Source organism: Pelodiscus sinensis, unplaced genomic scaffold (assembly GCF_049634645.1).
Source record: "Pelodiscus sinensis isolate JC-2024 unplaced genomic scaffold, ASM4963464v1 ctg56, whole genome shotgun sequence".
NCBI classification, from domain to species: Eukaryota; Metazoa; Chordata; order Testudines; family Trionychidae; genus Pelodiscus; species Pelodiscus sinensis.
In genome coordinates this window covers 456,087-482,351 of record NW_027465934.1, presented here as the reverse complement: position 1 = coordinate 482,351, position 26,265 = coordinate 456,087, and the positions used below count along the sequence as shown (strand labels likewise).

Genomic DNA, 26,265 nt, shown 5'->3' with positions numbered 1-26,265 from the left:
TGAAGCCAGGGAAAGTCTACAGAAGAGTGACTGGATGTTTAATGCATTTGGGGAAGCCGCAGAAAGAACATGAATGGAGAGGGAGGTATTTCACACAGAGCAGAAGAGGAGTGCCTCCCCCTCCTAATCCTTTGCTCTTCACAATGCAGGAAAGAAAACATAATGGCACTCCAAGTTCCTTGCTATAACTACGCTTGGAATCAGATAATGTCTCATTTGCATCTTGCTGTTGCTAGAGAATCAGTTCAAGGGATTTAGCTGTAACACTGTATCTCTTCCATTAATTGTAATAGCAGCTCTGAAAATCTCAACCTTCTTCTCTGCTACATGTGAAAAAAAAAAGGAATCTGCAGTGAATAGTATTTTTTGAAACAATCTCTACAATTATTACTGGCCTATTATACCAGAACTCTCAAGCTTTCTTTGTTTATTTTGTTGGGGGGTACTGTTTTAAAGCAGATTATTATGCATGGCCCACCTAATCCAGTACCCTACATCAGAAGAGGACAGTACCTGATGCTTCAAGGAAAGTATAAGAAACCACATTGCGGTCACTTATGAAATGACTTCCCCAGAGGATAAGTTTCTTTCTAACTCCTGTCAGTCAAGAAGTTGACTTATGCTCTGAAACCTGAGAGTTTATAGCCCTTCAATTTGTATTTACTTAATGTGTCCGCTGCAGACATTTTCATCCATATAAATGTCATTTTTTAGAAAAAAAGAAGAGATGAGGCCTGGGTTTGGTATTTCAGCCTCAACAATGTTATGTGGGAGTTAGTTCCAGAGACAAATGATGTATTCCGGTTTTTATGGCTTAAGAGGCAATGTGGGACCTTAGCCCTTTATAATATTCACACTTTATATCAAATCAAACGATTCAGACAGACACAGAACTAGAGAGCGTGCTTGCTGCAAACCAGTAGAGGGTAAGATGATTTTTTGAACAAATCTAAGCTTGTAGCATTTGAACGGATAAATGTTTTACCTCATTTTTACGTGAAAGACATTTTAAATAAAGTATGAAAAAAACTAAGACACCTGCCACTGTCTGATACAAAAGACTACAAGGGGGTAGATCCTACTAAGAAACCCACCTTCCCTCCTGCTAGCTACTGAAAGGCCCATCACACATCAGCTGCCTACAGAACACTAGACCAAATGTAAAGCCTTAATATTAATTTTCAATGTCCCTCATGCAATCAGCCAAGATACCTCAGAAAGGTCCTTCTCTTCACAACCATGAGCTTTCACAACCCTGAGCTTCCCCCAATAGTTACATTACCCAGGAATTATGAAGCTGTCAACCTCAGAGTAAGATAGAGCCAAGGCTTTGGTATTCATGACCTGCAGAGATAAAAATGACTACAAGTGCCAGAGTTTTCAGAACAATGTATAAAATATTTCTTTTACTTTGTTTTCCCAGCTGCAACTAAAAAAATTGCTGAAAAAAAAGAAAAAAATGTAAAGGCAAGAGAGGGAAAAGAAAAGGAATATTAGGAATGAAGGAGAGATTAAAAACACATAGCATATATTGTTTCCAAGGCAAAAGGGAGAATAATAGCACACTGTCCAAAGAAAGTATAATTACTATCCGGTGGAGGTTAGGGGGGGAAAAAAACACAAAAACTATGCAGATTAGCACTGTAACCACCCACCAAAAAAATAATTAATTCAGTTATACTGTACACGCCCCCAGGCTCCTAGTATTCATTTCTAGGTACTCTCTCTGTACCCATTTGGGGGTTTACAGTCTTCATAGTAATCTGTTTAGAGGAGATCTGATGTATTTTAAACACCTCTATCCCCCTCCTGGTTCTTGGCAAAGAGAACCTCCCTCATTTTGAAATTACTATCCCACAGCTTCCTGTATGCTTCAAGAGGCTGGCTCTCCTCTATTCTACCTCTGTGTCACGGTAACCAATTGTCAGGTATCAGAGGGGTAGCCATGTTAGTCTGAATCTGCAAAAGCAGCGAGGAGTCCTGTGGCCCCTTACAGACTAACTGAAGTGTAGGAGCATAAGCTTTCGTGGGCAAAGACCCACTTCGTCAGATGCAACTTGCATCTGACGAAGTGGGTCTTTGCCCACGAAAGCTTATGCTCCTACACTTCAGTTAGTCTATAAGGTGCCACAGGACTCCTCGCCGCGGTAACCAACTGGCCTCCCATAGTCTCTCCCCAATTAAGCCTCCATTTTTGGAGTGTTCTCCTACACTATTAATAAGTGAAGAGGTTACCTTTGCAGGTTATTAATTGTTTTCCCAAACAAGGACAGACAGAAAATAGCATAAAAAAAGAAAAACCACTTTTACCCACGAAAGCTTCTGTCCAAATAAATCTGTTTGTCTTTAAGGTGCCACAAGACTCCTCATTTTTGTCGCAACACTGATCACCAACACGGTGATCATCAGCACTAAGCAGTAATGGCAATACCATATCTCTCTGCTTGCAGCCTGTGGAATATACCACAGCCTTGCATTGGTTTTGGAAGACTATTATCACAAACGTAAGAGTCTGAGCCTGGGAGAACTTTCTGCTGCTGCACATGCGCAGAATTCACGTTTGATGCAGAACTCTCTCTCAAGAAAATACTGCCCAAGATGTGCTGCAAATCTGTCTTTCTTCCACCAGAAGGTAGTGCTGGTTGGCTGGCAGTAATAGCTAACAGTCAAACAGCTAGGAGCTAGCTACATTAATTACAACAGCCTGCTGGCAGAGCCAGGTTAGGAGGCATATGGGGCTGCTAGGGAATCACACAAGTTCAAAAGGGCTAGTAGGTGGTACAGACTGGTGCACAGGCTCAGGAGCTAGTGGGGTAACAACACTGAGCCAAGAGCTGAAGGGCCGGGGGGCAAGATTAGAAGCACAGAGGCACAAAACAAGCTCAAACTAGCTAAAGCAAAACTAGCTGGGCAAAATCCAGCCCACCAAGCCACTAGAATCAATCCATCCCACAGAGGCAGCAGGGAGCCCCAGGCAGGCTCCCCAGCTTGCCCCGCAGCCCACACGCCATGCAGAAACATGGCTGAAGGGTGGTTTCCGTTTTAAAACTGTAAGGGAAGGGGAAAGGTTTTAGGAGCCGACCTCCCCCCCCCCCCCCCCGCATATTCCCATTGGCCCGTTTCTGGCAGAAGCCAGCCAATGGAAGCAGCCTGTTAGAATAGGCAGCTAAGAAGAATCACACCCCCTCTCCTCTGCTCAATTATTCATTAAGCACATGGCCAGGCAGGCAAGCTGGGAAACATTTTAAGCTCTGCAGGCAGGCAGGCTCGTTTGTCAGCTGACAAGTAAGTCTCTTGGCCACAGCCTGCTTCTGCAACCTCAGCCCTTTCCTGCCCCAACTCTCTGCCCTCCCACTCAACAAACCCAAACTCTCTGTCCCCCTCTTACACCCATACTCCCTCTCATATCTGGCACCCCACGCTCCTGCCACAGATCACAATGCCCTCCTACCGTAGATCACACCCGCCTGCCTCATCCCAACTCCCTCCCAAACTCCAGTCTCCCTCCTGCACCCCAGTCCCTTCTGCACCCAACCTCCATTCCAGACCCCTATCTCCTCCATTAATATCATGGAAGAGTGCAGCCCTCTACCACTTTCCAAATTCTTGGAGTGGCCCCGTCAAAAATTATTGCCCACCCCTGAGCTAGAGACATAACAGGTAACAAGACGACATTCTATAAATATATTAGAAGCAAAAGGAAGACCAAGCTCAGGGTAGGCCCATTGCTCAGTGAAGTGGGAGAAACAATAATAAACTTGGAAGTGGCAGAGGTGCTTACTGACTTTTGTTTTCGTCTTCACCAAGAAGTCTGAGGATGAAGGAATGCCTAACATAGTGAATGCTTGTAGAAATGGGGTTGGTTTAGAAGACAAAATAAAAAGAGAACAAATTAAAAAAATACTTGGAAAAGTTAGATGTCTACAAGTCACCAGGGCCTGATGAAATGCATCCTAGAATACTCAAGCAGCTGATGGAGGAGGTATCTGAACCTCTAGCTATCATCTTTGGAAAATCATGGAAGACAGGAGAGATTCCAGAAGACTGGAAAAGGGCAAATATAGTGCACATCTATAAAAAGAGAAACAATCCAGGAAACTACAGACTAGACAGTTTAACTTCTATCCCAGAAAAGATAATGGAGCAAGTAATTAAGGAATTCATCTGCAAATATCTGGAAAAAATTAGGTGATAGGTAACAGCCAACATGGATTTGTAAAAAACAAATTATGTCAAATCAATCTGATAGCTTTCTTTGATAGGATAACAAATGATAAGGGAGAACCAGTGGACGATGTATACCTAGACTTTAGTAAGGCATTTGATACAGTCTTGCATGATCTTCTTATCAATAAACTAAGCAAATACAACCTAGATGGGGCTACTTTAAGGTGGGTGCATAACTGGCTGGATAACCATTCTCAGAAAATAGTTATTAATGGCTCACAATCCTGCTGGAAGGGCATAACGAGTGAGATTCTGTAGGGGTTTGTTTTGGGACCGGTTCTGTTCAATCTCTTCATCAACAATTTAGATAATTGACATAGAGAGTAAGCTTATTAAATTTACGGATAATGCCAAGCTGGAAGGAGTTACAACTACAGTAGACTTCCGATAATCCGGAACCTATGGGACCTAGGTGGTGCCGGATTATCAGATATACCGGACTATCAGGAGATACTATAAGATGGTTATATATCTACTGTATACATTATACACTGTATATAAAGTGCTCTTAACCCTTTTTATTGTACATACTGTACACAGTATACTGTAATGTGTTCATTTTTTAAGCCTTTTTTTACCCTTTTTGCTCAGTTCAGCTGCTACCGCTGTTACCTTGTGACTCATTTTTTGCCAAAGCTCACTCACTACGCTCATACCATTTTGATGCCAGATTATCAGGAGTGCCGGACTATTGGATGCCGGACTATTGGAATTTTACTGTACTTTGGAGGAGAGGGTTGTAATTCAAAATGATCTGGACAAACTAGAGAAATGGTCTCAGACAAGTAGGGTGCAGTTTAATAAAGGACAAATGCAAAGGACTCCACTTAGGAAGGAACAATCAGTTTCACACATACAGAATGGGAAGTGGCTGTCTAGGAAGGAGCACTGCTGAAAGGGATCTAAGGGTCATAGTGGACCACGAGCTAAATATGAGTCACCAATGTGACACTATTGCCAAAAAAGCAAGTATGAACCTGGGATGCATTAACAGGAGTGTTGTGAGCAAGACACAAGAAGTTATTCTTGTGTTGATTAGGCCTCAAGTGGAATATAGGCCTCAAGTGGAATATCGTGTCCAGCTCTGGGCACCACATTTCAAGAAAGATGTGGAGAAACTGGAGAAGATCCAGAGACGAGCAACAAGAATGATTAAAGGTCTAGATAACATGACCTATGAGGGAAGACTGAAAGAATTGGACTGGTTTAGTTTGGAAAGGAGAAGACAGAGGGGACATGATAGCGGTTTTCAGGTATCTAAAAGGGTGTCATGAGGTAGAGGGAGAAAAACTGTTCTTCTTGGCCTCTGAGGATAGGACAAGAAGCAAAAGGCTTAAACTGCAGCAAGGGAGGTTTAGGTTGGATATCAGAAAACACTTGCTAACTGTTAGAGTGGTTAAACACTGGAATAAATTATCTAATGAGGTTCAGAGGGGTAGCCGTGTTAGTCTATAAGGTGCCACAGGACTTCTCATTGTTCTTACAGATTCAGACTAACAGATACATTGGAGTATAAGCTTTTGTGGGAAAAGACCCACTTCATCAGATGCATCTGACAAAGTGGGTCTTTGCCCACAAAAGCTTATGCTCCAACACGTCAGTTAGTCTATAAGGTGCATAGGACTTCTTGTTCTAAGGAGGTTGTGGAATCTCCATCTCTGAGAATATTTAAGAGCAAGTTAGATAGACATCTATCAGACAGGGTCTCTAGACTATGCTTGGTTCTGCCATGAGGGCAGGGGACTGGACTTGAACTCTCAAGGTCCCTTCCAGTTTTAGTATTCTATGATTCTATGATCCAGAGCCACATGGGGATGAGGGAGAAGGGTTCAGAGCCAGATGGAGCAGATGTAACTGACTGAATGGGAGAGGCTCAGGGTCAGCCAGGGTCTGAATTCAGGAGGCTCCCCACCTCCCTAACAATCCTCCCTGCAAAAATCTGATTCATATGTCTCCCACCCACACCATCCGGATTTACTCCCAGGCTCCTTACCACTCCCTCAGCTCCTCCATCATCCCTAACTCCTCCAAGCTTTTGCACTGCTCCTAAGCGGTACAGAAATACAGCTGAATAGTAGATTAAATAAATTACTCAAGTTCCGTATTAATATGCCTAGTAAAGAATCTATTTGTCAAAAAAAAATCCAGAATTTGTTTTTGTATGTATTGTTACATAGTTGCTGAAAGGTATTTTGAAATAAAATGATAAAATAATTGAAAAGCTTCCGAGAGGTAGCCAAGTTAGTCTGTAACTGGAAAAAACTTAAAAAACAACCAATAGTCTAGCAGCACCTTAAAGACTAACAAAACATGTAGATGGTATCATGAGCTTTCGAGGGTACAGCCCACTTCTTCATCTGTATCCACAAAAGCTCACGATACCACTGATATGTTTCGTTAGTCTTTAAGGTGCTGCTAGACCATGTGTTGTTTTTTTAAGTTTCTCCAAAATAATTGAAACTGGCATATATATATTGTTATTCTGATAAACAAAATACGCAGAATTATAAAATAGTGTAGGCATAATTATTTGCCACAGAATTCTCCCAGTAGTGAGACAAATATATCATGCTTTTAACGATAAATTTAAATTCAGCAGAAACTGAGCGCACTAGAAATGGATAACTTATTTGCAAGTGGTGTGCAGGTTTGTCAAGCCCTTCATTTTTGCAGGCTGCAATGTTGTTGTGACCACATTGGTATTAGAGTATTATGGAGACACAGTGCAAATGTAGCAACTTTTATTGGATTAACTTCTGTTCATGAACTGACACAGAGCTCACCTGCAGGTCTAATTAGCTGTGAGACAGTGTGTTTTTCAGCCCTCAAGAAGAGCTCTGTGTAAGCTCTAAAGCTTCTCTCACCAACCAAAGTTAGTCCAATAAAAAATATCACCTCATCCCCTTATCTAACATTGTCAGACTGGAGTTTTAAGTCTGACTCAAAACTCTGGTCATCTGAAGAAGTGGGCTATGCCCATGAAAGCTCAGGGTACCATCTACACGTTTTGATAGTCTACAAAGTCCTACCAGACCATTAGTTATTTTTTAAGTTTATCCCGCACAGACTAACTCGGCTACCCCTGACCAATTTGTAAGTGACATATTAGGTAAAGTAGCGCCCAGCTCGTTAATGTTAATGCATCAGAATGAGGAAGCAGCCGCCTTCTAGCTGCACCCTGCGTTGTGTCCAATGCTGGAGGAAACACTTCCCTGCAAAGACGAGCTGAGCGCTCTGGATTCAGACACGGTAACTCTAGACAGGAGCCCCCGAAGCCCAGCGCGGGCCTCTCGCAAGTCGGAACCCGGCCCCGAGGGGCAGCGGCAGGAGCGGCCCCGCGCAGCCCCCCCAGACCGAGCCCGCCGCAGCCCGGCCCATGTGCCAGGGACCCGCAGGCGCGAGGCCTGGCGAGGGCGGCGGCCGGACGTGACTGCCCCGGCCCGGGCCACACCCGCCCCGGCCCGCGGCTCCCCAGGCCCTGCCCCGAGCCGCGGGACCCCCGGACTCACAGCCGTAGTGGGGCCGGGCGGCCCCGAGCCCGTCGGCTTCCTCCGGGACAGACATGGCGAGCGCGGCGGGTCTGAGGCGAGCGCGGCGGTTCCTCTTCCTGCGCAGCCGGGTGTGGCGGGAACAGGCGCCGCCCGGAGCCGCCGCGCCCGCATCCCCGCCCCCGGCAGCGGCCCGCGCCCAGCGCGCAGCGCCCCCTCCGGCCCAGGGCCACGCGGAGCCCGCCCCCCCCACGCCGCGTCCCCCCTCGAGCCCGGCCCCCCAACACCGCCCCCCCACTGCGCCCCTCGAGCCCGGCCCTCCCCCCACGCCGCGCGTCCCCCCCCTCGAGCCCGGCCTCCCCCCACACCGCCCCCCCACTGCGCCCCTCGAGCCCGGCCCTCCCCCCACGCCGCGTGTCCCCCTTGAGCCCGGCCCTCCCCCCACGCCGCGCGTTCCCCCCTCGAGCCCGTCCCCCCCCCACAGCGCCCCCCCACTGCGCCCCTCGAGCCCGGCCTCCCCCCACACCGCCCCCCCCACTGCGCCCCTCGAGCCCGGCCCTCCCCCCACGCCGCGCGTCCCCCCCCTCGAGCCCGGCCTCCCCCCACACCGCCCCCCCACTGCGCCCCTCGAGCCCGGCCCTCCCCCCACGCCGCGTGTCCCCCTTGAGCCCGTCCCCCCCCACACCGCCCCCCACTGCGCCCCTCGAGCCCGGCCCTCCCCCCACGCCGCGCGTCCCCCCCCTCGAGCCCGGCCTCCCCCCACACCGCCCCCCCACTGCGCCCCTCGAGCCCGGCCCTCCCCCCACGCCGCGTGTCCCCCTTGAGCCCGTCCCCCCCCACACCGCCCCCCACTGCGCCCCTCGAGCCCGGCCCTCCCCCCACGCCGCGTGTCCCCCTTGAGCCCGGCCCTCCTTCCACGCCGCGCGTTCCCCCCTCGAGCCCGTCCCCCCCCCACAGCGCCCCTCGAGCCCGGCCCTCCCCCCACGCCGCGTGTCCCCCTTGAGCCCGGCCCTCCCCCCACGCCGCGCGTCCCCCCCTCGAGCCCGTCCCCCCCACACCGCCCCCCACTGCGCCCCTCGAGCCCGCCCCCCCCACACCATCCCCCTACTGCGCCACTCGAGCCCGGCCCGCCCCCCACACCGCGTGTCCCCCCCCTCGAGCCCGGCCCCCGCCACGCCGCGTCCCTCCCTCGAGCCCGGCCCTCCCCCCCGCCGCGTGTCCGCCCCTCGAGCCCGTCCCCCCCCACTGCGCCCCTCGAGCCCAGCCCTCCCCCTACACCGCATGTCCCCCCCTTGAGCCCGTCCCCCCCCACTGCACCCCCCCACTGCGCCCCTCGAGCCCAGCCCTGCCCCCACGCCGCGTGTCCCCCCCTCGAGCCCGGCCCTCCCCCCACGCCGCGTGTCCGCCCCTCGAGCCCGGCCCTCCCCCCACATCGCCCCCCCCACTGCGCCCCTCGAGCCCGGTCCCCCCCACGCCGCGTCCCCCCTCGAGCCCGGCCCCCCCCACGCTGCGTCCCCCCCTCAAGCCCGGCCCCCCCCACACCGCCCCCCCCACTGCGCCCCTCCCCCCACACCGTGTGTGTCCCCCCCTCGAGCCCCCCCCACACCACCCCCCTACTGCGCCACTCGAGCCCGGCCCTCCCCCCACACCGTGTTCCCCCCTCGAGCCCGGCCCTCCCCCCACACCGTCCCCCCCCCCACTGCGCCCCTCGAGCCCAGCCCTCCCCCCACGCCGCGTGTCCCCCCCTCGAGCCCGGCCCTCCCCCCACGCCGCGTGTCCGCCCCTCGAGCCCGGCCCTCCCCCCACATCGCCCCCCCACTGCGCCCCTCGAGCCCGGTCCCCCCCACGCCGCGTCCCCCCTCGAGCCCGGCCCCCCCCACGCTGCGTCCCCCCCTCAAGCCCGGCCCCCCCCACACCGCCCCCCCACTGCGCCCCTCCCCCCACACCGTGTGTGTCCCCCCCTCGAGCCCCCCCCACACCACCCCCCTACTGCGCCATTCGAGCCCGGCCCTCCCCCCACACCGTGTTCCCCCCTCGAGCCCGGCCCTCCCCCCACATCGCCCCCCCCACTGCGCCCCTCGAGCCCGGTCCCCCCCACGCCGCGTCCCCCCTCGAGCCCGGCCCCCCCCACGCTGCGTCCCCCCCTCAAGCCCGGCCCCCCCCACACCGCCCCCCCACTGCGCCCCTCCCCCCACACCGTGTGTGTCCCCCCCTCGAGCCCCCCCCACACCACCCCCCTACTGCGCCACTCGAGCCCGGCCCTCCCCCCACACCGTGTTCCCCCCTCGAGCCCGGCCCTCCCCCCACACCGTCCCCCCCCCCACTGCGCCCCTCGAGCCCAGCCCTCCCCCCACGCCGCGTGTCCCCCCCTCGAGCCCGGCCCTCCCCCCACGCCGCGTGTCCGCCCCTCGAGCCCGGCCCTCCCCCCACATCGCCCCCCCACTGCGCCCCTCGAGCCCGGTCCCCCCCACGCCGCGTCCCCCCTCGAGCCCGGCCCCCCCCACGCTGCGTCCCCCCCTCAAGCCCGGCCCCCCCCACACCGCCCCCCCACTGCGCCCCTCCCCCCACACCGTGTGTGTCCCCCCCTCGAGCCCCCCCCACACCACCCCCCTACTGCGCCATTCGAGCCCGGCCCTCCCCCCACACCGTGTTCCCCCCTCGAGCCCGGCCCTCCCCCCACACCGCCCCCCCCCCACTGCGCCCCTCGAGCCCAGCCCTCCCCCCACGCCGCGTGTCCCCCCCTCGAGCCCGGCCCTCCCCCCACACCGCCCCCCTCAGTGCGCCCTTCGAGCCCGGCCCTCCCCCCATACCGCCTCCCCACTGCGCCACTTGAGCCCAGCCCTCCCCTCACACCGCCTTCCCCCACTGCGCCCTTCGAGCCGGGTCCTCCCCTCACACCGCGCCCCCCCCCTCGAGCCCGGCCCTCCCCCCACACCGCCCCCCCCCACTGCGCACCTCGAGCCCGGCCCTCCCCCCACACCGCCCCCCTCAGTGCGCCCCTCGAGCCCGGCCCTCCCCCCACACCGCGTGTCCCCCCCCTCGAGCCCGGCCCCCCCCTCACCGCCCCCCCAGTGCACCCCTCGAGCCCCGCTCTCCCCCCACACCGCCCCCCCACTGCGCCACGCGAGCCCGACCCTCCCCCCACACTGCGTGTCCCCCCTCGAGCCCGGCCCTCCCCTCACACTGCCCTCCCCCACTGCGCCCTTCGAGCCGGGTCCTCCCCTCACACCGCGCCCCCCCCCGAGCCCGGCCCTCCCCCCACACCGCCCCCCCACTGCGCCCCTCGAGCCCGGCCCTCCCCTCACACCACGTCCCCCCCCCTCGAGCCCGGCCCTCCCCCCACACCACCACCCCCACTGCGCCCCTCGAGCCCAGCCCTCTCCTCACACTGCACCCCCCCCCCACTGCGCTCCACACGCCTGGCCCTCTCCTCTCACCGCACCCCCCCCACTGTGCCCCACGAGTCCGGCCCTCCCCCCACACTGCCCCCCTGCACCCCTCGAGCCCTCCCCTACCCCCACACCGCACACCCCCCACTGCGCCCCACAAGCCTGGCCCTCCCCTCCCCCGATACCACGCCCTACGAGCCCAGCTCTGCCCTCCCCCGACACCGCGCCTCCCCACACCGTGCCCCACGAGCCCAGCCCTGCCATCCCCCGACACTACGCCCCACGAGCCCAGCGCACCCCTCCCCCGACACCGTGACCCGCCCCACACTGCGCCCCACGAGCCCAGCGCGCCCCTCCCCCCACTGCGCCCCAGGAGCCCAGTGGGCCCCTTCCCACACTGCACCCCACGGAGCCCAGTGCACCCCACCCACGACACCGCGCGCCACGAGCCCGGTCCTCCACTCCCCCGACACCGCGCCACTCCCCCGACACCGCGCCCCACGGAGCCCGGCGCACCCATCTCCCCCGACACCATGCCCCATGAGCCCGGCGAGCCCCTTCCCCGACACTGCACCCCACAAGCCCGGCACGCCCCTGCGGTTCCCCCACCACACCCTACGAGCCTGGCCCTCCCCGCACTGCGCCCCACGGAGCCCGGCGAGCCCCTTCCCCGACACTGCACCCCACAAGCCCGGCACGCCCCTGCGGCTCCCCCACCACACCCTACGAGCCTGGCCCTCCCCGCACTGCGCCCCACGGAGCCCGGTGAGCCCCACTGAGCCCTTCCCGAGACACTGCGCCCCTCCCCACACCGCGCCCATGGAGCCCAACCTGCACCCATCTGTCTGCCCCTCCCCCTCTCAGAGCCTCACTGCTGCCTAAGGAGCATTAAGCCATGCTACCCCCTCCCCCAACACAGTCCCTAGCTGTGCCACTCTCTTCCCCTGCATAGCCCCCATGGACCTCAAACAGCACCCAGCTATACTACCCTCTCTACCCTCCCAGTTCGTCACCGAGCCCCAGCCTTGACCAATGGTGCTATCCCTTCCCCGCACACAGCCCCCCACTGAGCCCTAAACAGTGCCTAGCCATGCTACCCCCTTTGCCCTCGTGGGCCCCCAGTAAATGGCAACTCATGCTGCCCTTCCTCCCACACAGGCTCAAAGGAGCCCCAACCAGCTCCCAGCTGTGCTAGCCCCTCCTCCTCCTGCTTGCAGCCCCATTTGGCCGCATCCAGCTGTACTACCCTCTTCCTCCCCACCGAACAGCCTTCCAATAAGTCCCATACTGCACCCACACGTGTTTCCCACTCCCCTGCACAGTACCCAATTTTTCCCCCCTTCAGCTCCAAACCACATGCCCAGCTGTGCAGTCACTCAACCCTCCTCACAGCCTCCCAACAGATGTGGCACTGCCCCCCAGTTGTGCCCTTCTAAAATCCCCCCACACAGTCCCTCTGCTGCCTCTTTGCCCTCAAGTGGGCTGCAGCCCCATACCTCGTTGTGTCTCCCGTCAGCCCCCAATTTTCCCCTCCACACAAACCTCCACAGCGCTAGCCCCGGACACAGCTCCCACTTAGCCTTGCTGCTGCCTCTCACAACCCCCAACCATGCCACTGTCCCCTACAATCTCCCCATCTGTGCCACCTTCCCCTGCACTGTCGCCCAGCGATGCCATACATCCTCAGCCATGCCACCCCTCTAGACAGAACCCCACTGCATGGCATAGATATCACCAAATAACCACACATCCATCCCACTGCATGTCTGCCTTTCCCATCCCCACCCCAGCTTTGCTACTTCCTGCACACACAGCCCCTGCCATGGGTCCCTCCTTCCCCAATACACCTTTAGCTGTCCTGACCCCAGACTCACAGTCCACACATCCAGCTATATTGTCCCCTAAAGGCTCCACACAGCCACACAGTCTCTTCCATCAAATACAGCCTCCTTCAGCCACACTCCTTACCCCTGCACATAACCACCCTTGCTCAGCTGTACTGTCCCCCCAACACACAACCCCCTGCACTCAGCCCAACCACAGGACATCTGCTGTGCCACTACCTGGTCATCTGATCACACCTTTGCAAGGCACTACACTATTGTACCTGACACAACAGTGGCACTGGCCAGCTGATCTTCTACTTCATAACTGTGACTACAAAGCCTGCCTTCTGAACACTGCTTTGCAGTCACTACAGTGAAGCACTCACAAGGGACATTTCTCGAAGAAGAAGCTGTCACCTTGCGTAGTGAGGGTTCTTTGAGATGTTTGTCTCTGTGGGTGCTAACTCCTCCCCTCTACTTCGGAGCACATTTATGCACACAGACCAGACATGCAGCCAGCTCTCCACACGCAGCCACACTACACCCACCCAACTGCCCCATTCCCTGCTCACACTCAAAGAGCTCCCGCAGCTTAACCACTATCCCCTCCACAACTCCTCTCACACACACAGCCTCCCAACCTCGTCCCACTTCCCACACATGATCAGCCATGCCATCTTCCCACACATACCCCCAATTCCAGATGTACCCCCCAGTCCCTAGACCCCTCAACTAAACCACACCATCCAAATCCATGGGGAACTCTCCAACACTCAGGCATCCTTGGTGGGCAACACTTGCCCAAACAAAACACCAAGTCCAAATGTTTAAAACAGACAACTCTTAAAAAGAACAAGGGAGGGGGGGGAACAAAAGAATACATTTCAGAAAGATTGCAATTAATACATTAATATCTAGTAGGTACGAATTCTAGCCCCTCCAGTATGTCTTAAAAACTGACCCACCCTCAATCCTCTACTTGCAACTGCAACTATCTAGTGCCTTCTGGCCACTTCTTTCTTTCCCAGCTCCCCACTCCCACTTTGTTAGCATGGGCTGGTGAAGTGCACAGACTCTGGAAGGTCTAAGCTGTTCCCACCACTTGACCCAACTAAAGTGATTTCAGCTTTAACATCTAGATGGATACATCAGAGCAGCCTCTTCAGCTCAGCATGTTGCCTCAAAGCTACCTCTAAGTCTGCTGAAGAGAATAATCAGCACATGTGACTTCTTAAAATCATTATACTTCCAAAATTAACCTCAACAGTCATTAAAATACAACTCCTTTTGCTAACACTCACTGGGCTCCCTTATCACCCAACCATACATGATTCCATTCTCTGTCAGGGTGACCCTTGCCATTAGGGATATTGGTGGTTAACTGGTAAGCATAGCCCCTACTGGGTGATGCTTATCGGTTACCAATTAACTGGGGGCCCGGCTGGGTTGGAGCAGCTCCCTACCCAACCATGATACAGCGCAGTGGGCCAGGCCCAGCCGGAGCAAACCCCTACTCACGGTGTGATGTGGTGGTCCCGGTCTGGTTGCAGCAGTCCCCGCCCGCAGCAAGTCTGGCCTGGCCAGAGCAACCCTAGAGGTGTTTAAGTCTCGGCTTGACAAAGCCCTGGCTGGATTGATTTAGTTGGGATTGGTCCTGCCTAGAGCAGGGGGCTGGACTTGACCTTCTAAGGTCTCTTCCAGCTCTGTGGTTCTATGAACCCGCTGTGCGAAGGGCAGGGGCGGCTTCAGCCTGGCCAGGCTCACCACACTACAGGCTGTTCCAACCAGGCCTGCCCGTTTAAGTGGTTAACCGGTTAACTGATTAAACAGGATTTTACATACCCACTTGCCATGTTTGGTGGAGATCTCTTATCCTTTTCTTTCCTAATAAAGCCAGCAACAGCTATTTGCCCCCAAACTCAAAACTTAACTGTATTTTAACCAAAATGCTCCACACCGTTACGTAACTGAAATGCAAATGGGGCCTGGCTTGTTCTGTCATTTCCCCTGACAGACTGAACCAGTAGACAGCTCCCTTCTCAGTAAAGCCTCTCTCCTCAGGAGTTCCCCAACCATTCTCTGCTCCTCTTCTCTCTTGTCACCAGGAGATGGCAACAGTGAACTGCCTAGTTTCCAGGATTTCTGGCCACAGGGCTGACCTCTCCTAGGAAAACCATTCCTTTCTGTATTGCTCTACTTAAGGGTAGGGACCTCCAAGAAAGGTGAAAACGTGGACTTTTATTCAAGGCAAGAGGAAACTGAGCTTGGAAAGACTACCTCAGCCACCAGCAGCCCATTCCCTGCCCACTGCAACTTCTGGAGACAGGAGCAAAGTCCATGCATGCTGGAGGGGCAGAGGTCCAGCTCACTCAACCACTGTCCCCATAAGCTAAACTTGATTGGGAGGAGGGCAGCTTCCCTTCTCCTTGCCTAGGCCAACTGCTGGAGGAGCACTTGACCTTCAGAGCCATCCCACCCACTGGATGGTTCGGGGTGGCCATCCCAGCTGTCCCAGACCCTGAGCTTTGAGGAGCCCCACAGCAGCTGCCTCAACCATTCTATGGACAGGGCCCAAGGAATTAGCAGGGGGCTTATCACAGGGTCCTCCCACGTACTCACTAGTGGCAGTAGCCAGTGACCTGGCAGCCTACTCTGCTTTATCCTGCCCCACGGCCCTCTCTAACCCTAGGCCTTCCTGCAGTGGCAGGAAGCAAAGTACTCCAGCCCAGTTCCCACCACCACGCATTGCTCCAGCTTCTGCCACCATGGTGAGTGCTGTCAAGAGCGATCCCTGCTGCTGCCCATGCCAGGCCTCCCGGTAATCCTCTGGCTCAGGGAATGGGGTAAGGGACAGGGCTCTGAGTAAGGGGTGGAGCAGGAGCAAAGCGGAGGGGTTGGGTCATATACCCATGTCTATGGATGGAAGTGCACATGGGAAGCTGTACCCTATGCTCTCCATCCCCTCATAGGCAAGGCAGGGACAAAAGGAGTTGGTGATGTGCATTCCCAAGAGATCAATATGTTACTGCCGGGACCGCAAAAATCACTTCGTGCTAACTGGCCAAGGGTTCACTGTTTTCAGGCCTGACAAACTCATTACACTTTCCACAGTGGTTTCACAGTGTTTATTCAAAAAATGTCTTGCAAGATTTCAAATTAAAACTTGTATCACACTAGTAATTAATCTCATTGTGAAATATACGTATACATACTACATGAAGAATTACGAACACCTACTGATTGCCTTGCTACAGATTTTAGACAGGACTGAGTGGACAAACAGAAGTTATAGATAAGCCAAATGGTGGCACCCAGAACTGGTTGTATTTGGGGCCCACTGTAAAGTGAGGGAAGCATCTCTATGCTGGATGAATTGTAATGAAGTATGCATCTTGGAGGTTGAGGGCTGAGAACCAGTCTCCCTTGTCTAGCACCGGGATTACAGTGGGGAAATGACCATCTTGAACATGTTATTGAGTATAAATTAGTTGAATCTTCTGAGATTGAGAATCACCAAGTTTTTCTCTGGTTAAGGAAATAATTGGAATAGAAACCCCTTCCTTGATAGGTGAAACTGGTTCCACTACTCCTATTTGCACTAGGGTGTGAGAGGTGCCTGAAGGGGCATAGGGAGGGAGGATGGGTTGGGGAGAATGGGATCAAGTAGGCTGATTGGATAGTCTCTAAGACTCATTGGCCTGATGTGATATTGTCCCATTGTTGCAGAAAAGGGTGCACACAATGACCAGAGATGGCTGGGTGATAGTCATCATGTCTCTCAGAGGCGCCCAGGGGTGTTGTGTGAATTTCCCAGGTTACTGGGTATGGGCTTGAGCCAGCTCTGTGTCGGATGCATGGAAAGGAACCCCTAGATATTGAACCCATGTCCAGTGGTGGCTGCTGCAGACACTGCATGGCAGAAGGGTGACATTTGCAACCCTCTCCCCACAACTCCTTTTGGGTCAGCATTCCTAGTTACACTATCATGAAATTGTAGATTTCAATAACTGAACTCATGAATGACATTTACCATTTTTTAAAATCCTCTGACCTTGAAATTAATTAAAATCAATCATGAATTTGGTTGGGCCCTTCTTACCTGCGCTGTTGCTATATGTTCACCGTAGAAGTTTCACAGGAGTAAATGAGGACAGAATTTCACCCTTTAGCTAGAAACTGTGTACAGAAACTGAGGTGCAAATTTATTCTTCTGCTGGCTTTCTGAACTCACACAATCCAAGTGAGAACATGTCTCCTCTGTCCTGAAGGCTGTAGATCTGGACTTGATCGCTGCTGTGTCCTGGAGGCAGTTGCTGACACCAGTGGGCCCACTGATACAAGTTATCTACACTCCCTAGTGACTCAGTACAAACTGTAATTCAGGTATGTACCTCCTGAAATGCTCATCTCAGATGCTGGCTGGCTCTATTTGGTCACATGCACTCCCCCACCCCCTACTGTTGAACACCAGCTTGCCCATCTCTTCTGTAAATTGTATCTCTCATTCAAAGAGGGTAACAATACCCTGGAAGCCATATCCCTCTGCTTTCCTACCATATCTGTTGTCAACATAGATGCTATCTTTTGGTTTTGCCAGTGGTGCCTCATCCTGGTTCTGCCCCTGACCACCTCCACTCCAGTCTTTTCTGTCTCCACTCTCTTCCTCCCGCTAGGTATGTTTGCTTGGGGGGGGGGGGGGGGAAGGAAGCGGCTCAGCCTTCGCCCAAATCTGTCGATTTTCAGTGTATTCATACACGTTTCATAGTCTAGTTACTGAATGTGTGTCTACCATTGAGATCTTAATGTCATCAACATCATTACATATTCATGAATTACAGTATATGGGACAAGCTGGCTATTAGATCTGTGCTTCACCCCAGCTTAAGGCCTGTTTGGAAGCTGAGGGCCACTGTTGGCTGTGGCAAGAAGGTGGCTAGGAGGGACAAGCCATGGGGAGCCTTTCCCCTCTCCCTTCCTATCACTCTCTCGGCCCTGTATCCTCTCTTGTTTCTTCTCTAAGTCCTGGCTCCCCTTCCTTGTGTTCTCCCTTCTTGCTTCTCACCCATCTTTTTCCCCCCCATCTCTCTTTGCTACCCAGCCCCTGGTGGCTCTGTCTAATGCTCCCCCCCACTCAGGCACACCTAGGGGGAGAGGAGGGTTCCCTCCTCTGATAGGAAGGGATGCTACTCCATCACAGGCTCCCTGCTTAGCCTTGGGACATTCAGTTCACCTCTAGCTCACACCTGCCAAATGGGGCTAATGCTGAGCCTGCCTCCTAGGCTAGATGCATTCATGGCTTGTGATGATGGGGAAAATGGAGATACCAATGTGGGCAGAGTTGGGCTGAATTTCTCCACAGCTTGAGAACCAGCTCTATACAGGGAGATGGGAAAAAGAGGGGCTTAGATCTCCACACAGAGGGGGGATTTGGAGATTCAGCACTGCGCCTTCGGCCACTAGTGATAGAAATGTAGCCATGTTAGTCTGGTGTAGCTGAAACAAAGAACAGGACTATGTAGCACTTTAAAGACTAACAAGATGGTTTAATAGGTGATGAGCTTTCGTGGGCCAGACCCACTTCCTCAGATCAAGTAGTGGAAGAAAATAGTCACAGCCATATACACCAAAGGATACAATAAAAAAATGAACACACATGAAAAGGACAAGGGTATCTAGAGCTCATGAGCTGGGGATTTCAGCCCCACATCTTCTGCTGGGCTCTGGGGCTTCTCCCTCACTTGCACAGCTCCTGTTGCTCTTGGCCCCGGTATGGGGCCATGCTCCCAGTGTTTCCTCTCCTGAGACTCTTCACCTTTAGTGGCCAGTCTCTGACCCCAGCTCTCCAGCTGAGTCTCTCTTCACACTGATCCCCTGCTGGGGTGTCTCAGAATCCACAAATGCTGACCCTTTTCAGAGTCTTTAGTCCCTTTCTCTGGGTCTGCAACACTCTTTTCTCTGAGGTTAGGCCACTCTGCCTGTGGCCAATAATGTTGGAGGCCCACAATCCCCAGCAACTCTGAGCCCTCCAACCCTATATATAAGAACAGCCAGACTGGGTCAGACCAATGGTCCTCTAGCCCAGTATCTTGTCTGCCGACAGTGGCCAATACCAGACGACCCAGAGGGAGGGAACACAACAGGTAATCCTCATGTAATCCCTCTCTTGTCACCCATTTCCAGACAAACAGAGGCTAGGGACACCATTCCTACCCATCCTGGCTAATAGCCATTGATGGACCTAAACTCCATGAATCAATCTAGCTCTTTTTATAGAACCCTGTTAAAGTTCTAACCTTGACCATGTCATCTGGCAAGGAGTTCCACAGATTAACTGTGTGCTGAGTGAAGAAAAACTTCTTTTTGTTTTAAACCTGCTGCCTATTCATTTAATTGTGTGGCCCCTAGTTCTTATATTGTGGGAATAAGTGAATAACTTTTCCTTCCCTTTTGCCACACCAGTCATGTTTTATAGACCTCTATCATATTCCCCCCTTAGTCTCCTCTTTTCCAAGCTGAAAAGTCCAAGGTTTTTTTAATCTCTCTTCATATGCAACCCATTCCAAACCCTTAATCATTTTTTTGCCCTTTTCTGAACCTTTTCCAAGGCCAAAGTATCTTTTTTGAGATGAGGCGACCACATCTGTACACAGTATTCAAGATGTGGGTGTACCATGGATTTATTATAGAGACAATAAGTTATTTTCTGTCTTATTCGCTATCCTTTTTTAAAGATTCCTAATACTCTATTTGCTTTCTTGACTGCTGCTGCACACTGAGTAGATGTTTTCAGAGAACTATCCACAACGGCTACAAGATCTCTCTCAAGTAGTTGTAGCCAAATTGTATGTGTACTTGGGATTATTTTTTCCAATGTACATTACCTTACATTTATCAACATTACATTTCATTTGCCATTTTGTTGCCCAATCACTTAGTTTGGTGAGATCTCTTTGAGGTCTGCTTTGGACTTTACTATCAGGAGCAGTTTGGTATCATCTGCAAATTTAGCCACCTCACTGTTCACCCCTTTCTCTAGATCATTTACAAATAAGTTAAATACGATTAGTCCCAGGAGAGACCCTTTGGGGACTCACCTGTTACCTCCCTCTACTCTGAAAACTTACCATTTATTCCTACCCTTTGTTTTCTGTCTTTTAACCAGTTATCAATCCATGGAAGAACCTTCCCTCTTATCCCATGACAACTTACTTTACTATGGTGAGGGATCTTGTCAAAGGCTTTCGGGAAATCTAAGTATACCATATGCACTGGATCCCCCTTAAAGAACTCTAGCAGATAAGCATGGCATGATTTCTCTTTACAGAAACCATGTTAACTTTCCCCCCAACAAATTATGTTTATCTATGTGACTGACAGTTTTATTCTTTACTATAGTTTCAACTAATTTGCCCGGTACTGACATTAGATTTCAGTCTGTAATTGCCAGGATCATCTCTAGAGACCTTTATAAATATTGGCGTAACATTAGCTATCTTCCAGTCATTAGGTACGGAAGCTGATTTAAAGGATCAGTTACAAACCACAGTTAATAGTTCTGCAATTTCACATTTGAGTTCTTTCAGAACTCTTGGGTGAATGCCATCTGGTCCCGGTGACTTGTTACTATTAAGTTTATGAATTTGTTCCAAACCTCCTCTAATGAAACGTCAATCAGGGACAATTCCTGAGATGTCATCACCTAAAAAGAATGGCTCTGGTTTGGGAATCTCCCCAATATCCTCAGCCGTGAAGACTGAAGCAAAGAATTCATTTAGTTTCTCCGCAATGACTTTATCAGCCAGCTTCCTGCTTCTGATGTACTTAAAAAACATTTTGCTATTACATTTTGAGTTTCTGCTAGCAGTTCTTCAAACTCCTTTTTGGCTTTTCTTATTATATTTTTACACTTAATTTGACAAAGTTTATGTTCCTTTATATTTTCCTCATTAGGATTTGACTTCCACTTTTTAGAAGATGTCTTTTTATCTGTGTCTGCTTCTTTTACTTGGTTGTTAAGCCACGGTGGCACTTCTTTGGTTTTCTTACTGTGTTTTTTAATTTGAGGTATACAGCCACTCCCATGGAGCGGTTGTAAAGGCGGTCACCGAGTTACGAACGCGACCCGCACTTACAAACAGCGCGGTCACGTGTAACTCAATGGGACCGAGTTACGGCCAAATGTTTGGTCCATAACTCGTTTGTAACTCGGAGAGAGGCTGTACATTTAAGTTGGGCCTCTATTATGGTGTCTTTGAAAAGCTTCCATGCAGCTTGCAGAAATTTTACTTTTGTCACTATGCCTTTTAATTTCTGTTTAACTATCCTCCTCATTTTTGTGTACCCCTTTCTGAAATTAAATGCCACAGTGTTGGCCTGCTGAGGTGTTTTTCCCACCACAGAGATATTAAATTTTATTACATTAGGGTCTCTGTTTCCAAGCGATCCAGTTATATTTACCTTTTGGACCAGATCCTGCACTCCACTTAGGACTAAATCCCATTGTGGGTTCCAGAGCCAGCTGCTCCAAGAAGCAGTCATTTAAGATATCAAGAAATTTTATCTGTGCATCGCATCCCATCCTGAGATGAAGTGTACCCAGTCAATATAGGAACAGTTGAAATCCCCCCACTATTATTGAGTTTTTTATTTTGATAGCCTCTCTAATCTCCCTTAGCATTTCATAGTCACTATCACTGTCCTGGTCAGGTGGTCAATAATAGATCCCTACTGTTATATTCTTATAATTGGAGCATGAAATTACTATCCATAGAGATTCTATGGAACATTTTGGCTCATTTAAGATTTTTACTTCATTTGATTCTACATTTTCTTTCACATATAGTGCCACTCCCCCACCAGCCTGATCTGTTCTGTCCTTCCGATATATTTTGTACCCTGGTATGACTGTGATTGTCCTCATTTCACCAAGTTTCCGTGATGCCTATTATATCAATATCCTCCTTTAAAATGAGGCACTCTAGTTCACCCATTTTATTATTTAGACTTTTACTGTTTGGGCTCGTCTACATTGGCCCCTTTTCCGGAAGGGACATGTTAATTTCAGAGATCGCAATAGGGAAATCCGCGGGGGATTTAAATATCCCCCGCGGCATTTAAATAAAAATGTCCGCCGCTTTTTTCCGGCTTTTAGAAAAGCCGGAAAAGAGCGTCTACACTGGCCCCGATCCTCCGGAAAAAGCGCCCTTTTCCGGAGGATCTTATTCCTACTTCAAATAAGTAGGACTCCCCCAGACGGTCGGAATTACAATCTAGATTTCTATATACAAAGCTTCCGCAACAACGCACAGACTGACATTATTCGCAAACAACAACAAGCGACACACAATCTCAGCCACGCTGAACAACATGCCATCCAGAGTCTCAAAAACAACCTGGACATTATAATCAAACCAGCTGACAAAGGTGGTGCTGTGGTCATTATGAATAAGGCCGATTATAACCAAGAGGCAACCAGACAACTCTCCAACACCACATTTTACAAACCTCTCTCCTCTGATCCTACCTCGGAATACCAAAAGAAATTACTCTGTCTCCTTAAAAGCCTCCCTACAGCTACTCGGGAACAAATCCACACAGAAACACCTTCCGACCCCCGACCAGGATTTTTCTATCTGCTTCCCAAGATCCATAAACCTGGACACCCCGGATGCCCCATCATCTCTGGTATTGGCACACTCACTACTGGTCTATCCAGCTATGTAGACTCTCTCCTCAAACCCTACGCAACCAACACCCCCAGCTATCTCCGAGACACTACTGACTTCCTAAGGAAACTACAAAACATCGATAACCTCCCCAATAACACCATCCTTGCCACCATGGATGTAGAAGCACTATACACCAACATCCCACATGAAGACGGATTACAAGCTATTAGAAACACTATCCCAGAGGACACCACTGCCAACCTGGTAGCAGACCTATGTAACTTCGTTCTCACCCACAATTATTTCCAGTTTGAGAACAACTTATACCTCCAGATCAGCGGCACAGCCATGGGTACACGCATGGCCCCACAGTCTGCTAATATCTTTATGGCTGACCTAGAACAACGTTTCCTCAACTCCCGTCCCCTTTTACCCCTTCTCTACTTACGCTACATCGATGACATCTTTATGATCTGGACGCATGGCCAAGAAACACTGGAGACATTCCACAGAGATTTCAACAACCTACACCCCACCATTAACCTCGGCCTGGACCATTCCACACGAGAGATCCATTTCCTGGACACCACAGTACAAATCAACAATGGAAAATTAGACACCACCCTCTACAGAAAACCCACTGACTCATACAGTTACCTACATGCTTCCAGCTCCCATCCAGCACACACCATACGATCCATCATCTATAGCCAAGCCCTTCGATACAACCGCATCTGCTCAAATTCCACAGACAGAGGCCAGAAACTTCAGGATCTCTACCAAGCATTTATAAACCTCAACTACCCACCTGGAGAAATAAAAAAGCAAATTGAAAGAGCCAAACGAATACCTAGAAACCATCTACTACAAGACAGACCCAAGAAAACCAACAATAGAACACCACTTGTCATCACCTACAGCTCCCAACTTATACCTGTCCAACACATTATCAATAGATTACAGCCTATACTGGAACAGGACACTAAACTCCAAGAAGCTCTGGGAGACAGACCCATAGTCTCCTATAGACAACCACCTAATCTCAAGATGATTCTTACCAACAACCACAGGACATACCACACTAATACCAACCCTGGTACTTTCCCTTGCAACAAAGGGAAAGTTTGTTTGTCCACATATTCACTCTGCTGACACCATTATTGGGCCTAACCAAGTGAGTTACAAGATCAAGAATACATATTCCTGCGCCTCCAGAAATATAATCTATGCTATCATGTGCCGAAAGTGTCCGTCTGCTATGTACATTGGACAAACGTCTCAGACACTTCGCCAAAGAATCAATGCCCACAAAACAGACATTAGACAGGATCACAAAGAAAAAACAGTTGCTTGTCATTTCAACCAGAAAGGACACAGTCTCAATGACCTGCTGACCTGCATCCTACTTCAGAAGACATTCAAATCTGCACTTGAAAGGGAATCCTCTGAACTGGCATTCATGCTAAAATTCGACACTCTCCGCACCGGACTTCACAAAGACCCCGGCTATCTTACACATTACAAAGACAGCTTCCCCAATTATCACCTCTAATTCTATTAACTCACAGACATTTCCCCTTCCCCACCTCTAATATCATTAACTCACTGGCATTCACCTTCCTTTCCCCCCCCCCCAAATCCCCCTTCTGTTCTGTAATGTGATTTGTCCTTTTCATGTGTGTTCATTTTTTTAAAATTGTATCCTTTGGTATATATGGTTGTGACTATTTTCTTCCACTATTTGATCTGAGGAAGTGGGTCTGGCCCACGAAAGCTCATCATCTAATAAACCATCTTGTTAGTCTTTAAAGTGCTACATAGTCCTGTATTTTGTTTCAGCTACAGCTAATTAGTTTGCATCCTCTTCCTGATTGGATGCTCCCTTTCAGTTCCTTTCTATACCATACTAGCACTGCTCCCTTTTTGGGGCAGGGTGTGGTAGGCTTCAGCAGGGGACCTCAGGGTCTGATACATCCAGTCACATTCAACATTCATGATTTTATAAACCTTTCTCATATCCCCTCTTAGTTGTCTCTTTTCTAAGCTGAACAGCTCTAAACCTTTTAGCCTCTTTTTATGTGGAAGCTGTTCCAAACCTTTGATCGTTTTTGTTGCCCTTCTCTAAATCTTTTCCAGTTCCACTATATTTTTTTCAGATAGAACCACCAGAAATGAACCCAATACGCAAGAAATAAATACACTATTGACTTATATAGTGGCATTATATTTTCTGTCTTATTTTCTATCCTTTTCCTCACAGTTCCTACCATGCTGTTAGCCTTTTTGATCACTGGAGCACACTGAGCTGTTTTCTCTTCAGTGACTCTTTTTTGCAAACCCTGATTCCAATTAAGAAAACTGAAAAGACTTAAAACATCAGAATAAGATGATAGCAAATAATTGTCTTTGCACAGAAAACTGTTGATAAACAAAAAGTTGGTCCAGTAAGTGTCCAAGATAACAGAATGGGACTGTATGCCCCAAAGCTGAAGGAGCAGTCTGAGTTTAGGACTAATGTGTTCTTTCTGGTAAAATCTCATTCACCCATAAAATAGAAAATATACTTCTATATTGTGATTCTTTCTAAAATGAACATTTCCTGCCCAATGAGCCTCTATATTTGTGTCAATTAATTGCATGTTTGATATTCAGTGGACTGTCACAATGCATTACAAATCTTAACAGTAATACTCAGTGGGATGCTAGACAACACTTGAAACTTGGATGTAGGCTAGGGTTGTGAAACCTTACAATACACCAAGCAGCAATGGATTTGTAAATCTCAATACTCAGTGTTTGTTTAATCAGATTAATAAGAAAAAAAAGTCTACTGACAGAGAAACAACCCAAACCAAATGAGGAAAAAAAATTACCTGTTAGCTGTTTGGTAGTCAGTTCAGGTCTTAAATTAACTTCAAGTTCCCATGAAAATCATACACATCTTGAGAAAATGAGTGTTGAATCTGAAGAGAGGAAAAACTCAGAGGTAGCATCTTGCTAACTTGTCTTTAAGACAAGTGACTTCTTTCCTGGTACCGACAATAAATGTCTATACATGAAAAATAGTTACTCCCAGCTCTGTAAAACCATCTTCTCCGTCTCCGTGGTTTTGGCTGTAAGCTCTTAGGGAGCAGAGACTGACTTTTATGTAAAATACAGTACAGAGCACACTGCTGGCATTAAATACTTTACTGAAGTTACAGTGTTGTCTTGTAAATGAATTCAGCTAGTAACAGGGTGCGTCTAAACTGGCAAGATTTTGCGCAAAATCTTGCTGCCTGTCTACACTGGCCACGAGTATTTGCGCAAGAACAATGACTTTGTACTGTACCAAATCAGTGGTTCTTGCACAAATACTTTGACGCTCCCGCTCAGGGATAAGCCCTTTTGCACAAGTATTCTTGCGCAAGAGGGCCAGTGTAGACAGGCAAGTTAATTTCTTGCGCAAGAAAGCCCGATGGCTAAAATGGCCATCAGAGCTTTCTTGCGCAAGAGAGCGTCTACACTGGCCCGGATGCTTTTGCGCAAACGCACCTGTGCCAGTGTAGACGCTCTCTTGCGCACATACTTTTAATGTAAAAACTTTTCTGTTAAAAGTATTTGCGCAAAATCCTGCCAGTCTAGAGGCAGCCACAGTGCGTAATGGCAATATTCCAGTTCCTAGGCA

General features: G+C 50.7%; 2 protein-coding genes across 4 annotated transcripts in view; one reads left to right on the top strand and one right to left on the bottom strand.

Moving 5' to 3' along the window:
• The window catches only part of LOC102458593 (ras GTPase-activating-like protein IQGAP1), a 564,033-nt gene that overhangs the window by 236,283 nt on the left and 301,485 nt on the right, over positions 1-26,265 (bottom strand). The window contains exon 2 of one of the 3 annotated variants that reach the window (XM_075916962.1): positions 7,737-7,795. In XM_075916962.1, the coding sequence (XP_075773077.1) occupies positions 7,737-7,791 (55 nt within the window). In that variant the 5' untranslated portion in view covers positions 7,792-7,795. Of the gene's footprint in view, positions 1-7,736; positions 7,889-25,471; positions 26,089-26,265 lie in introns of those variants that run through there. The other 2 variants (XM_075916963.1, XM_075916961.1) reach the window with 2 other exon arrangements.
• On the top strand, positions 7,362-25,478 carry LOC142825186 (uncharacterized). The gene is made up of 3 exons (XM_075916977.1): positions 7,362-7,476; positions 17,199-17,313; positions 20,093-25,478. The coding sequence occupies exon 3, from the start codon at positions 22,371-22,373 to the stop codon at positions 23,748-23,750; it is 1,380 nt and encodes a 459-aa protein (XP_075773092.1). The 5' UTR covers positions 7,362-7,476; positions 17,199-17,313; positions 20,093-22,370; the 3' UTR covers positions 23,751-25,478.

Coding starts and splice junctions, on each gene's coding strand:
- LOC142825186 (XM_075916977.1), top strand. CDS start 22,371: ATGAATAAGGCCGATTATAACCAAGAGGCAACCAGACAACTCTCCAAC.